This window comes from Pyrgilauda ruficollis, unplaced genomic scaffold (genome assembly GCF_017590135.1).
Source record: "Pyrgilauda ruficollis isolate IOZ18807 unplaced genomic scaffold, ASM1759013v1 scaffold38, whole genome shotgun sequence".
Taxonomy (NCBI): Eukaryota; Metazoa; Chordata; class Aves; order Passeriformes; family Passeridae; genus Pyrgilauda; species Pyrgilauda ruficollis.
Window position 1 is genome coordinate 5377127 of NW_024525267.1, and position 15185 is coordinate 5392311.

The following is a 15185-nucleotide window of genomic DNA, read 5'->3' on the forward strand; positions in this document are numbered from 1 at the left end:
TACGAGTTCCTGCATGGCTTTTTGGCTCAGTGCAATCAATAGTAGGTAGGATGCCTTTTAATCTTATTCCATATGGGATGCAGGTTTCCCCAAACTCTTTATCGATATGAAAAGCTGTCTCTCTGCATTCATCAGCAATCAGCTAACGGAAAAGGCTAGTGGATTTTGCCAGCAGTAAAAGACCTAATCACGGCAAGATCAAGCCAGCTGTCAACTATAATCAGCTTGATTCATTGCACTTTTCATATTCAATGGAAAATGTTGAGCAATATACAGTTCTTTCACAGTTATCAGGTTAAACTGAAAGTGTAAGACTATAGACAATTTAGCTTTAAAAACACATGGATTATTTGTTCCTTTTTATTTTTGTAGTATTACCACTGCTGGGCCAAAACTGAATACCAAAGAAATCAAAAAAATCATTGTTTTTTGTATGTAATTTTACTGTTTAAAGTGACAGCAAACCATACCACCTGAAACTTAACGAAGAGTTTCTTTATTAACAGAGACTGCCTAAGATAAAAGGCAAACAGTAGAGTCAGAATAGATACCACAATCTTATGCAAATAACCTTTCCAGTGTTTGCTATTTGCTTTTCCCTACATAATTCAGCTTTTTCTTAAATCTTGCATGCAATAAGATGAATATATGAGCCAGCAATAAAGCTAAAGCATGTGTGTAATAGCATAAATCAACAATCTGCAAGCCAGGAAAGACTGGAAAAAGCCAAACCCAGACGTAAGGATTTTTATATATTAAACATTACAGAAAACACTAAACCCCATTAACAATTTCTTATGCATTACAAATCAGGATACTGTAGAAGATAAAGCCCCAAAACATTAAAAGCTGTAATTTACCTTGTCAAACTCATGAATGCCATGCAAGTTCACCCTCTCTTCCTTCTTTCAAGAATGTAATTCAAGCATGATTCACTGCACTTATACAAGAGATCCAGTCAAATGGGTCTCCATATGAACAGTGAAGAACTCTATGTCCAAGCACAATACAGTGACTATTCCAGCTGAATAAAGAACAGGCTTATTTTTAGCAAGCAAGTAAAGGTATGAGCTGTAGAGTACGATCATCCACTAGGAATACGAGAAGAAGAACAAGTTTAACTCCCTTGCTCCTAAATTAGCCAGAGGGACTTTCATTTTTCTCGGCTTTGATCCGAGGAAGACTGCAGGGGGAACAAACTTAGCAACCATTAGATCTGGAGGCAGCTGCAGAAACAACAGAGAAATAGAAAGGTTCACTCGCCTGGGAAAAAACATGCAGGTGGGAAATAGGTATGCCTGGTGTCCAGAGGCAAGATGGACAGGAAACTAAATGAGCAAGCCAGTGAACATGGAAAGGTGTGTCAGAGAAAGGAGGCCACAGCAGCACCGCACGAGAAACACCACAGAGACCATGGAAAAGATGAGAGAAAACACTGATCTGCAAATGACACAGCTACATAAAAGACAGAACTCTAAATTTGGGCTGAAAATGAATAGCTGGCCTTGCATGGGCCAGTAGAGTCTCCTGTTCTGAACTGAAAGCTGTTCAGAGTCAGAGCAACATTCAAACTCTAAAACTTTCACATTTAAGCTCTCAGAGCCATGCACTGAATTTCATAACCAGTCTCCTATAAAGACCTACAGAAATAAAGGAAAGGACAAGTTCCAACTTCCTTAAAATAACTTGATACTAAAATATTTGGTTTAACTAAAAAATGATACTAATGTGACTGCAAAAGGATACAGTTGTGACAAAGGGCGTTGAAGTGTACAGCACAGGTGTAAGAGCTGCACAGCAACACATCAGAAAAATAACAAGTCTTTAAGTAACATTTACTTTGAGTTAATGTGTATAATGTTATACATCAGCTGAAACACTCATTCTAAATTGTTCTAACTTTATATAAAGAGCCAAGCAGCTCAGGATCTCTATGTGCATTGACAACTGCAAGCAATTCTTCACATGCTTCATTTATTTAGAAATCCAGGGAAAAGAGTGAATTGCATTGCTTCACATCCACAGCACAAACATAGGAAAATAAATACCATAGTTAGAGATTTTAAACAAACATACAGACTTTTCCTCCCCCTCCCACAGATATCTGCAGCTAAGTATTGCTATAAAACTGCAAAGCCAAGAGTGAAGAAAAGCAAAGCTAAATCTGCAAAAAAAGGAACTAGAGGTAGAGATTCAGTAAGTGGTGCAATTTAGGTATTTTCTCCTCTGTAAAATGGGAACACATCTGTTGGTTGTCTGAACTAGAAAACCACATATTCAGTTCCTGTAACTCATTGAACAGAACTCTCTTTGATGCCCAGAGGAGCAGTAGAACTACAAAATCTATACACTGCAAATAAGTGTGTGTAAATGTCTGGATAATACAAGTCTCTATACTGTGACTCTCATATCCACAGCCATCTACATAGATATCTGGTATCTGGAGTGACAGAGATTAAAAATTACGTAACTACATGGAGAAGACATGGAAAAAAACAGTCCTTTCACAATGTTCCAAGTGGATTCCAAGAATGATCCCTAGTCCCAACTAGTCATATAACCCTTAGATTCCTCAAACCAAATAAGTCAGATGTTAAAAGTAAGTATTAGTAATAAACTAATCCTAACATAATTAAAATTGTAACAGGAAAATAATCACAAAGTAAGTGCAATGAAACCTATGAAATTATTCTCATAAAATCTAAATATACAGTAACTTTGTCCATTATGGACTGACTGCAATATATTTGAGATTGCACAGGACAAGTCAAAACACTGTTATGACATTCCAAATCCAAGAAATACGTGATTCTGCCCAAAAGGTTTAAAAAAGGCCTCAGAGGGAGGTATGAGGTCAAGAGCATTTGAACTCCCTACAGCTTCACAGAAATACTTTCTATAGGATCACAAAATTATTAGTACTTTAGAGATGCTCCCCTACATAACTATCCTTTACTGAGGTGTGAAAAGACTCAGATTTCTAGTCTGGCAAGAATTCAAAAGCTATTTGTATGCATTAAAATTAGCTACAGACTTTAATTTTTTTTTCTGCTTCCTAATTTAATTTTTTTCCCTTAAATCCTTTAGTTGGATTAGTTTTTCTATTTTTTTGAAGAGCAACATACTGCCAGCTGTCTGGAAAACGCTTCAGACAGACTTAAAGAACACTATCAGTTTGTGGAGAATCGAAACTCTATTAACTCTGAGCTAGGAACTGAACTAGGAATTTGATGGTGCAAAGGGTTGCTGTAGGGGTAGCAAGGCTTCCCTCTCTAACAGATGAACAACTTTCAGAATCTATACCTTATAAAAGGGAACATCTCTGACAGCAGGAGTAGAAGACAAGTTTTTGTCTCTTTTAACAAAAGCAACAGAGAAATTTGCAGCAGAAACCTGGGAAAACTTGAATATGAAACTTTAATTACCCTTTTATTAGAAGGTCAAAAGGTTCCAAGAAGCTTACATCAATATTTCTTCAGAAAACAAAACTTTTCTGCAAACTGTTAGAATTGTTTGTGCCTAAACTGTTAAAAATCATCTTTTAATGGAATTATTTGCTTTGATTTTGCTATGAGACCCCTGAATCTAAATTATAAGCGTGACATAGTTTTCTGTTTGTTCTAAACAAATTTGATTAAAACCTGTCTTATGTGAATGGCAGCCCCTTCCAAGCACACTGTTAAATGTTATAAACAGAGTGCTTAATACTTACAAGCTTATATTAAATTGAATTTGCAGCTCAGCTTTGAAGAACAACTTCTATCCAGACTAAGCTCTTTATCCTTCAATAGTTCAAATGAGAAACTTCAAGCAAGTACATATAATGTATTTCTCATCTGAGTTTATTACTTCTGTTAAAAATGTGGCTTGCTTGCCTTTTTCCTCACACAATTAGATTTGTTATATCTTCACCTGACAGGTTAAGGAAATTTTTATTATTTTGTATGTGCAAGAATACTTGTAAATGCCTCACCCCCAACAAAATGTACATTAGATGTTTAATGCCTTTTTATCTGGCCACACTCATATGAATGAAATGGTTAAAACTAATGAACAATATATAATTCTATTCAGGGATTTTGGCCCCACTTGTACATCTATCTAATCTCTAAGCATAGAATGGGTCAAGTCGCACTACAGGCACTCCAAAGCAGTGTAGCTTTCCTGCTGTCATGATGGAGTGGAATACAGAGACTGTGTCAGAGGGTATCCACCCTCCATCAGCAACCATACACTCTCTGAAATTAAATCAATGCTGCAAAAAACTGCCTTGTGGATGGATACATGAAGTTTTAACGCATCCATTAATGGAATTTCCTGAAGAACTCCCTCAGTATAAGAGTCTCCTGATACTAAAACACCCGGACTACCTGTTGTAATTTTTGCTAAAAGTTTGATTTGAGACACGTTAACAGAAACAGTGAGCATGAGTTATCTAATCAGCACAAAACTTTTAACACTCAACGTCATCTACTGGTCACAGCTTCAATACTAAGAACATTTGCAGGAGTGCGTCTCTGGTTTGGGATGATGGTCAAGTTTTCTTCCTCTACACAAATTTTCTTTATACTAATGCTAACACAAATTCTGTAATGAGATAAAATGAGGTTCCACTTTGTATTTCTTGGCAAAGGCTTCAGTCAATATCCATTAAGAAAAAAGCTTACTGATATCATTCTCTCTAAATCAGGGGAGCAATTTTAGAAACAGCAAAAATAAGCTTTAAAAATTGGCATCAGAGACCACAAACTGAGATTTTATGCTCCCCAAGTAAATTACAATGTCTAAAATAGTTTAAATTTAAAACATATTATTATTTGTATATAAGCAACTACAGCAAATGAGTATTTCTTCATATACAGACTGTTTTCATTACACTAATCTACATTTATTCAGTCCAATACATTTGATTTCTGTCATGTTCCTGTACCACATTCTTTTTTCCCTCCTGAACTACATCCGTTTTCTCATCTGCAAGAAATTTCGTAGTTATCTGATTACCTTTTCACCTGGACAACTGTCCTCATCCAGTCAGTGCTCTTTCTGGGAGAGCAGCATCTGATCCACATCTCCTACTGAGGGCTGGCAGCTCAGCTGGGATGGGGCTCCCCAGTCCCTCTCCTGTCTGCCACTGACCCCCAGTGGTTTCACCTATATTTGCTGTGCCTCACTGTTCACAGACTGCTGCTGCTACTATGGAATGATGCTTGGATCAAGCTAGCACATCTGAAAGCAAACAAGACCCAGCATTTGGATGACCACTGTTTCACGGCCACCAATCACAGAATCAAAGAATGATTTAGGTAGAAAGGAGCCTCTGGAAGTCATCTGCTTCAATAAGCCCTGATTGGAGCAATTCAGGCTGCTCAGGACTTTATTCAGCTAGATCAAAATTCCACAGACTGAACAGTCTGTTCCAATGTCTGTTACTCTCAATGATAAAACGTTTTTTCCCTTATTTGTTTAGAATTCCCCTTGTTACAACTTGTGTTCAGCTCCAATTGGCTCAGTTACACAAGCTAAAGAAAGGAAGCAGAGGAAGAGGCAGCTGTTCCCAGAGAAGAGAATCCCTCCTGAGACACTGTCCAACCTCCCTGGCAAAAGGAAATGTTTAGTTATGTAAGTCTGATCTTCACTCATCTGTACCTTTGTGTACTGGCAGAAAGATCAGGTCCCAATACAGCATAATTCTACTTCTAAGAAAGAAAGTTGTAAACGAAAAAGCAAACCCCAAAAGGTCACCTCTGGAATAAGAGCACTTGTCAGTTCACAAAACCCCACTGAGTTTTTTCCTTTAGACTTTGTTATGCAGAATGCGAAGTTCCCAGATGAATACTTACAGGTAAGTATTCTTTTACAACAAATGTTTCACGGCTGGAAGAGACTTCGCCTATTCTATTTTTAACTTCAAAAATAATCTAATGAAATGTAAGCATTTACATAATGTGATTTTAAGATAACCATTATTTAAGTAATTGCTGATCAAGCACATATAGTTTCAAAGAACAACAACAAAAAAATCTTACTGCATACAACAAAATGCCAATTAATAGAATCATCTAAATTTAACTGGATAGAATGTCCATAATTTTTTCCAAGATTACTGGTTCAATCAATGAAACTAACGCTCATCTTAAAGTTTTCTATGCATATCATACTTGCAGCTCTACCCAATATTAAGCAAGAAATCAACAATTTCATCCTTAAAGCAGGTACACGTAATAAAAATATACCTGAATGCAGAGTATTTGGTAAAATCTGAGCTGTCTTCAATGTTCCATTGGTTTGTGTTGATTTTAGGGCCAGTCTAACATTCAGCATGCCAACAACAATGAATAAGCCTAATGCATTACGTAAGTGTAAGCTGATTAAATCCTTGATCCTGAAGCCACCTCTTTTTCCCCCTCCCCCTCTGATTTAAAACTTAGCACAACTGAAAATCTTAGTTTTAAACACTTCCAAAACCTAATTTGTACCATTTTTAGCATAAAACCCATTACAATTTTACATTACCATAATGCCCTCAGGTTTTAGTTTTTCTTCTATTTTCATAAAACTGGTATTTAATACACTTTATTTCCTAAACCTGATAAAAGCTCTTTTTAAAGTGATCAGTTCCCCAACAAATTTTAATTTTGTGGCCAACTTTTGGGATTTAAAAAAAAAAAAAGAAAAATAAGTGTCCTGAATGGAATGAAGATAGAAGTGTTATTCAAGTCATCAGGTCTGAACTTTACCCATAAAACTCACAGCAAATTCAATTCAATACAGAGCCATGCTACCATAAAGCTTAGCCCTGGCAAGAAGTGAGACTGTAAGGCATTCTGCACATGCCAGTCCTAATTTCCAAATATACTATATCTCAAATGTAGTATTTGAGCTACAACACACACAGAGGAGTAGATCAGAGGAGGTCATGAAAGAGTTATGTTCCCCCAGCACTTTAGAGCACCATGATCTCACTACATTGTCAATATGACAATGGCAGCAGGATAAACGGATCCATGCAGCAGAGGGTATCAGCCAGTGTTCTCTACAGAAAAGGAACACAGAAAGCAATACATGATTAACTGTTGTGAATAGGGAAAAAATTCTTTCCCCTAGGTCCACATGCCATACACAAAACAAGCTGCAAAGAGCTGCAAACAGACTGAACAACTCTATTGCTACATGGGAGAGTGTGTGACTCTTAAATGTTAATTATCAGGCAATACACAAGCACAGAAATGTTGAATCTGTACAATTGTCTTTAAGATTCTCAGATTGAAAAAACTGATTTATCTGCCTTTAAACTTTAAGTATTATTTTACTCTGAGAAAGAACCATACACACATTTGTAAAGTGACAGTGCTTTATTGAGATAATAGAACTATGAATTGGTGAGTTCAAAAGTGTTTATTGAAATTTTAAAATGTTTTAAGATAGCTAACTATAGCTGGAGTGTCTTGGTAAAGGCAGCAGAATGGTCCTGAACAAACAAGACCAGACTATGTTTTGCAGAATATTCATTAGTATTGAAGATGAGACAAGAGAAGAAAGTAAGGAGAATTTCAGCTCAGGAGTAGAAGGCTTTTAAGCCATGTTAATTTTGAAAGAGATATACTATGTTTTATGTATAAAAGAGAAAACGTTGAAGCCAGGAATCACAGGTTGTCTCTGGTATGTAATCTGTATTTTAAATTGGAAACCTAGTAATATATTAGTCAAAAAACCTTCATGTGTAGAAATGAATCAAGTGCATAAAAACAGTATAAAGTGATGGCTCTGAGGGGTATGCAAGCTCTTCTACCAGCATCTGAAAAATTCCAATTCATAGATACATCCTCGTATTTCAACATATAGCAGTGTGCCATGAATCAGTACCCGTGAGATAAATCAAGGAAAAGATATCTGGACAGGCAATATAAGTGTGAAAGAATAATGAAGCTTGTTTTTACTTCACACTGAATGAATACAACAGATTAGAACATGAATTAATAAGACTCCAGAGCTACTCACGTCACACAATTTCTTTCAAGACAGAAAATTCAGAGTAGTTGATGAAAAAGACACATTGTCCCATTCACTTTCTAACAAAATCAAAACCAAGATCAATATATTTTTCCCCAGTTCCCATCATTACACACCTTGAAAGGTAGCAATTTTTAAAACACAAAATAATTATCCAAACCTTTAAGATTTATTACATACCCCATTCTCTGTTCGTTTCTCCACAGGTATATTTATACCATTTCTTTGATTTTGGGCTGGACGTCCACCTAAAAGTAAAGCATCACTCTTAGTGCAAAATTCAGTTTTCAACACAAATGCATTTTACTCTCAAGTCTGTTCTCATATGTTCTGAGAATTCTGTTCAAGAATTTGTATCAAACTTTTACTTGTGAATTTTCATTCTGCTAGTTCCAACTTTTCCTCAGTAAAGTTACTTTTTGTAAGCAGTGAATCAGCAGAAATAAAGCCTTTACTTCACAGAATTCCTCAGTTAAAAGTACAGATATGCAGCTCTATTTTCCTGACTTCTCTTTAGGGAAAATGTCATGAAGGGCAACGTACTCAAGTTTTATATTTTGTGCCCATAAGAAACAGTAGCTTCAACTGAATACATTATAAATTAATATAGAAGAGGAAGTTTTTCTAATGTCTAACTTATAAACAACCTTAATCTAGAAATCTATCCAAAGTTCTGTGACGAATTCAAAAGCATTGCAAGCATGGTTCAGGAATAATGCTTTCCTTGTACACTGAAGTTCTTTGGCTTTAAGTGTATCTTAAATTTCTTAATATTTTATATTTGTACTGCCCAAAGGATAACAGACTATTTTACAAAGTACCTAATTAATACAAAATTCCCTCAGACATTTTTGGGTCTGCTACTACTGCATTCAAAACAAGCATGAACCACTTAAAAATAAAAAGCCTCAGCTGAAAGCAATAAGGACTCAGCAAAGACTTGAAATCCTGCTGTTAAAAGTAGTCAGATTAGTTGAATGAGTCAGGATAATCTGGGCACGCAAACACACCTCACTGGGACACCTTTCCTGTCCTTCAGACAGTCTGACAGCCATTAAGTCTACAATGCACAGCCTCAAAACTCTTCTCACAGATTAAGCACAGTCTACACCAGTAAGTTCAGAAAGCTAAAACACTTGCATTTTTTTATTCTTCATAGGCCCCACTTCATAGGGCCCTGTTCCATATAAACACTTCTATAGAACCAAGCAGACCAGCAATTTTTCAAGATACAAATTTTCCCGACTATTAAATATACCTACATGAAGTACTGAGAACGCAAAGGTACTGAAACCTCTGCCAGTGATGTCTGTAAAATAGATCTGAGTTTTTAAAGGAGGCAAAGGAGTTTACCAAGTCTCTGTGCAACTGAAAGAAGAAAAAAGAACCATTCTACTGTATCAAAATGTAGGGACTTTCAATAAGAAAAAAGCTACATCAAGTCTCTAATCTCCACCAACTTTTCTGGATCCAAATTAAGCAGAATACAAACATATCTTGCTATTACTCAACAGACTGGTAAAAATTATTCTAAAGAAGAGAATTGGTGCACAAGAACAAGAAAAAGATGCCCCTGGGAAGGTTCAAAGTGGCTTTGGTACAAGGAAGTTTTATTACATACAACCACTGAGGTTCACTGAATGTACTGAAAACCAAACTCACTTCAGAAATCTTATAAAATCTGTTTCAGTGACAATGCTACTGGATAAATGTACTTACTCTGTTCATTGCTTTCAGCTGGTGACTCTTCATGACGAAGAAAAAATTTCACCTCTTCCCTGCGGGGCCCCCATTTCTGCAGGTGGTCATACATCATGTGATCAAAGGGTATGGGGCGCTCTGCAAGTACAAGACCAAAAAAACCTCATCACAACTCCTTAAAACCAAGCAGGGTTATACAGAACTCTTATTAATAGTCAGAATGTCCTTTCTGGTAGCAATTCAATCTATCTGATGTATCTTGTCTTACATGAAGTCTAAGCAACAGGCACCCATTGGATGTATGGTATTAAAAGCTGGCTGGCCTGTCTAACACAGCTCACTGCTCCACAGGACTACAGAACCAGCTTGCAAACCCATACCAGTGTTTAGGAACCCTAATTTAGGAAATAGCAACTTAGCTCGCCTTCAACACCAAATGGGCCATTTGTTCTATTATTAAAATGAGTCATTCGATTAGAACCTCTGGGTTTCCACACAGACAGAAAGCCTTAACATTTTATTGACATTTCATCTCCTAAGAACTTGAGCAGGTACTCCCACTCTAACACACTTTGCTAGACATTAACTTCCAGTATATGTGGAATTACTGGCAACTCTTTGAACAAATAAAGACTAAGTTCTATGCAACAGTCAGTCTCTGTGCTTCTCCCCAAGAAAACATTTGCATAGAGTAATTATTTCTTCTAAATTGATCATATATATTGCTATTAAGAGACTGCACACGATGTATTTAGTATTTCAAAATGAAAATACATTTAAGACAAGTTTTTCATTGCTTCCATAATTACACTTGAATTTTTTACCAGGTGTTTTTATTAAGATAATAAAATCCCCATTTTAAGATCTAATACTAGCTAAGGTACCAAAATATATCTTCTAACCAGAATAAAATTTTATTATACTATATACTCTACTTTGTTGTTAAAAGCAAAGTACTTTTGGCTTCCAAAATCCAAACCACACTATCTCCTACCAGGAAAAGTACCTCTAAATTTGTTATCCATTTCATACTTTACTCATTTGACATGAGAAGACATACGATTCAAAACGATTCAAAGATATAAGAGAAATTTTGGGAAAGGTTTGGGAAAACCAATTCATAAATATATCTTCATGTAATGAAATTTACTTAAATTTATATACATGATCAACTACATAGATGTACACGTCTTGATACTCCTAGGATACTTAATTGTTAACAACCAATACATTTTAATCAATTGTTTTACAATTAATTTAATACAATAAACTTTTGTCAGAATATGTCATGTCAAGTAGGTATGTGATTAACACAATTTAGCCACAGTTAGATCAGCTGCTTTCAGTGAGGAAGGGTCATTCAAACCACAAGCTAATCACATTCATCAGGTGACTGGTTATTTATCTTTCTTTAAATAAAAAACCTGCCCCCCCCCAAAAAAAAACTCAACCCCCCAAACCAAACCAACAACTACATTAAAAAAATTGATTATTTGCTTCACTTCTTCCTGCTCCTCACTCAAGTGGTGTTGTAGAAACATTGTCAATAATGTTTAAGCACACGAGAATAAGGTCAGTGGCTTATTACCACTCAGTTTTTGAAAAGGAATTTTAAAAGCATGACTTTCAGGTTTTTCAACTCCTAAAGTAAAGTAAGGTTTCAAGTGCTTTGAAGCATATCCACTAAAATTGCAGCATGAGTCTTCTAAAGATCACTGAATGTAAAAATATTTAAGTGGTTTAGTTCAGAGACTTTAGAACACAAGATATGAATCTTTAGGAATTTCTCCCAAACAGAAAAATTGCTAGGCAAACCCAGCTGCAACAGGGCTGGACTAATTCTGGAATGGTGAGGAGTAGCTGCAGCTTCACTCCTGGTTGAGCTGGTCTCCCATTGAAAGTAAGGCCTTATCCCAGGAGCCAGTCAAAGTAAGAGGTGCCATTTACATAATGCACCTTCAATAATTAAGACTAATATCTTTCAAACAGTGACAGTGGAAAGAAATGGCAAAGATGTTTTCTACTTATTTAGCAGTTCTTTCACAAAACCAGTTTGGGATGTTATCCTAAAGTAGACAGAAAACAGGTTAAAGTAGTAACAGCATCATCAACATCACTGAAAGAATGAAAAGAAAGATGGAGCAGCACTAATCATTCTGTGCAACCTGGCTACACTAAACAAATTCAGGAAACAAAGAGGAAGAAGAAATGGACATTAACACTTAACACAAGACATGGTAAGAATTGAAATCCCCATTCCTTCCTACAGTTTAAATCCTTTAAATCTATAAGAAGTGTGGGAAGAAAGCATGATTTTATATTTGTAGTATAATAGTACAAGAGATATTTTCTGAAAATCCCCGTTCTTCAAGAACCAAAATCAAATCAAATCAAAACAAAGAGAAGCACTACAGTTAAATTTTTCCTGGTTGTTATAGCTTGAGAAATATTTGTCAGCAAATGGTTTCTCAAAACTATTTTAAACTTTAATTTTAATTTTAAAAAAAAATTTAAATAGAGAGCATTCTGCGAGTGTGAAGAAAACGTTAAATAGGAAAATGGGTGTAATAAAAAAGCTGGATTCCTATACTTTAGCAACACATCAAAAATGATCTAAAGAACATTTGTTTTCATGCATAACAAAGCAGAAAACCATGATAAATGCATACATCCATACTTACCTGAAAAAAACTGCAATAGATTTTAAACTGGATCAAGATTCTAAAATATTTTTTGAGAAATGAGCTATAATCCTTTCCTTTTAAGCAAAAGTTTTAGGATAGGCTAGTTTTAGGTATTCCAAAACAAAATACCCTGTAAATCTGAAACACAGACACTGCACCAATGTTTCAGAAAAGAGCTGCAAAATTCTTCTAGGGGAGCTACAAATCCACTACTTAAAAGTAAGTGTCAGTCTTCAAAATCTGTTTTTATCCTGATTTCAAGGATCCCGCTATGTGAAATAAACACGTTTATGCCTCCTCTATGTGAAACCAGAATAAAATATAATGGATTTTCCCCATTGGGGAGTTTGCTGAGATATCTGAAATTAGTTTTTCCCTGCTCAGATTTGCAGTAGTACACTCAGAGTAAGAAACTATTTCTTTCACACTCTCTTGTCTCCTATGTTACCACCACACTGAGGAATACCTGTTATGATCACTTGCTGAAGGGCACTCCAGGTGTAAATTGACTGAAAAATTCAGTACTGGGTGGATTTAAAGGTTGTAATCAATTCTCTTGAAACATAGTCCAAGTTCCTGGCCTCACACCTGTCTTTGACCCTCCTTACCGACTGCTATTTGCAATAACAGGGGAATGAGGAAGAACATTCTGTTTTTGTCTTCTGTTACAGCATCAGAAATCCCTGCAAAAAGAGTAAGCTCCAAACTGACAAAGCCTGATATATGAGGCACAAACCCTCTTGACTTTTTCAGCTACTGCTCATCTCAAGAAACTGGAAAGGAGAGGGAATGGAGAATGAAACACCAAAATTAAATGTGAATAAATGAAATGCTTAGTCCATGCAGCTCTGACTCTAATGCAAACAACACCTAAACTATTTTAGAACTCTTGTGAAGCCCTCAACCATTTCTTTGCCACACAAAAGCAAAGAAATGAAAGCTACAATAATAAATAAACCAATGTTTTCCAACAGCTAAACTATAGTAATCTTCCGCTGCACTGTAGAAATCTTACATAATTTTTAGATTTAGTAACATTTTTCTGGAAGAAAATTGGTCTCTCATCCTCTAAAAATAAAATCAAGTGTTTATCATCTACCTGTACATACACGTTCAAAACAGGAAGACTATTAAAATAGACAGTATTTTATTAGAGCAGCACAGTTTAGAAAGGCTTTTGGGCATGCAAACTGTTATTTGTACCTGATGATAAGATTACAGTCCACAAGCCCCAATGCTTTGAATTTGAATAGACACGCATTATTCAGCTGGGCTACCTAAAAGAAGCTGTGGCTACCTGTAGAGCAGAGGAGTTAAGCATAGACTCTCTCTTATGGAGGGAGTTGTAATTTGTCATTTGTGCCACAGGGAGAGACTGCCAGGAAAACAGACCACTTACAGTGTGTGACTAAATCTAATCTGTTTTTTTAAGCCCATGATTTGCTGTATTAACTTCTGTTTTGAATTTTACTTTTCAAAATGTCCTCTGAAAGAACACTTGCAGATCTCTTGAGGATAAGGGTGAGGGATCAGAGACAGTGTAATAAAAGAGATAAAATATGCTTTTCCACTGGCACAACATGCAGCAGTTTTTCTGCAAATTGCCTCACACTTCCCACTCAGAACCATAGTTTAAAGTTGGTTGTTGTAACTGTCGCATTTAACTGTTCAGACTCTTGTTTCCTACATCAGATCTCCGCTCCAGGCAAAATTATTTTTAAAAATTTCTGTTGAAAGAGTTCAATTTAGCTCTCAGAAGAAGCGGAAGGAAAAATAATCATACAGATGCCCAGGTCGTCCCACTGAGAAATCTATGTACCCTAGACTTTGGGTCAAGAAGCTGAGGTCACAGATTTTCTACCAGCATCCTACATTTAAGAACAATGAAATAAACATTTGTGCTGAAAGTCCCATCAGAGAGCCTTAAAACAAATGTGCAGGATATCATTTTCGCTGACACAACAGGTCAAAGACCCAGAAACATAAAGTGAGTGTTTTATTTTTTCTTTCATTCTCTCCAGTATTTTCCATTCTACACTTCAAGTGGACTAGATCTATACAGTTATTACCTCGGGAATTTAGCAAGTAAAGCTACCTTTGTGAAAGCACCTTCATGTCAGTTTTAGCAGAAGCTCAGAGCTTCAACAACAACAGGTAGAAGCTCTGGGCAGGCCTCTGCTCCTTCACCTAAGTGTCTGTATGTAGATATCCCCTTCAGAAAACTGGGTGAGATTAACAGAAATTTAACAGAATTAACAGAAAACAATCAGGTAAAACAGACATCTCCTTATTCTATTCACAGTAATTAATATCCAGATCTCCACTGACTTTAATGGGATCAAAGAAAGATAATTCTCAGGGCAGATACACAAAATTTAGTCTTAGTCCCTCCATTGCAACTTCATGGATAAGCTCTATTTCCCACTTAATAGAAGCTTGTAGCTTTCGATATCTAACACTTTGAGAAATAAAATATTACATCCACAGATGAAATATTTTCTCAATCTTAAAAGTTATCATAGAAAACCTGTGCTTCTAAGGTCCAAGGTTTGCAAGGTTTAAGCGTTCCAGGAAGATGCTCTGGATCACTTTTCTAGTTTCCAATCACCCTTTAAACCTAGTTGACAACATTCTTCCCTACATTTTTAAAGAAGTATACCTTCATAGTATTGTGAAAGCAAAAAAATAAATAATACCACATATGACAGTTTCACTGACAAGAGATTGGAAAATATTAGGAATATCTGAGTGCAGTTGAAGTCTGCAGATCCATTCTAGAAATCTGTGATG

General features: G+C 36.0%; 1 protein-coding gene across 5 annotated transcripts in view; it reads right to left on the reverse strand.

Annotated features, from left to right (window-relative positions):
- Positions 1–15185, reverse strand: part of PPP1R13B (protein phosphatase 1 regulatory subunit 13B) — a 69996-nt gene that overhangs the window by 27751 nt on the left and 27060 nt on the right. For all 5 annotated transcript variants that reach the window (XM_041476214.1, XM_041476213.1, XM_041476212.1 and 2 more), the window contains exons 3-4: positions 9730–9849; positions 8191–8258 (exon numbers count right to left, since the gene is read on the reverse strand). In XM_041476214.1, the coding sequence (XP_041332148.1) occupies positions 8191–8258; positions 9730–9849 (188 nt within the window). The remainder of the gene's footprint in view (positions 1–8190; positions 8259–9729; positions 9850–15185) is intronic.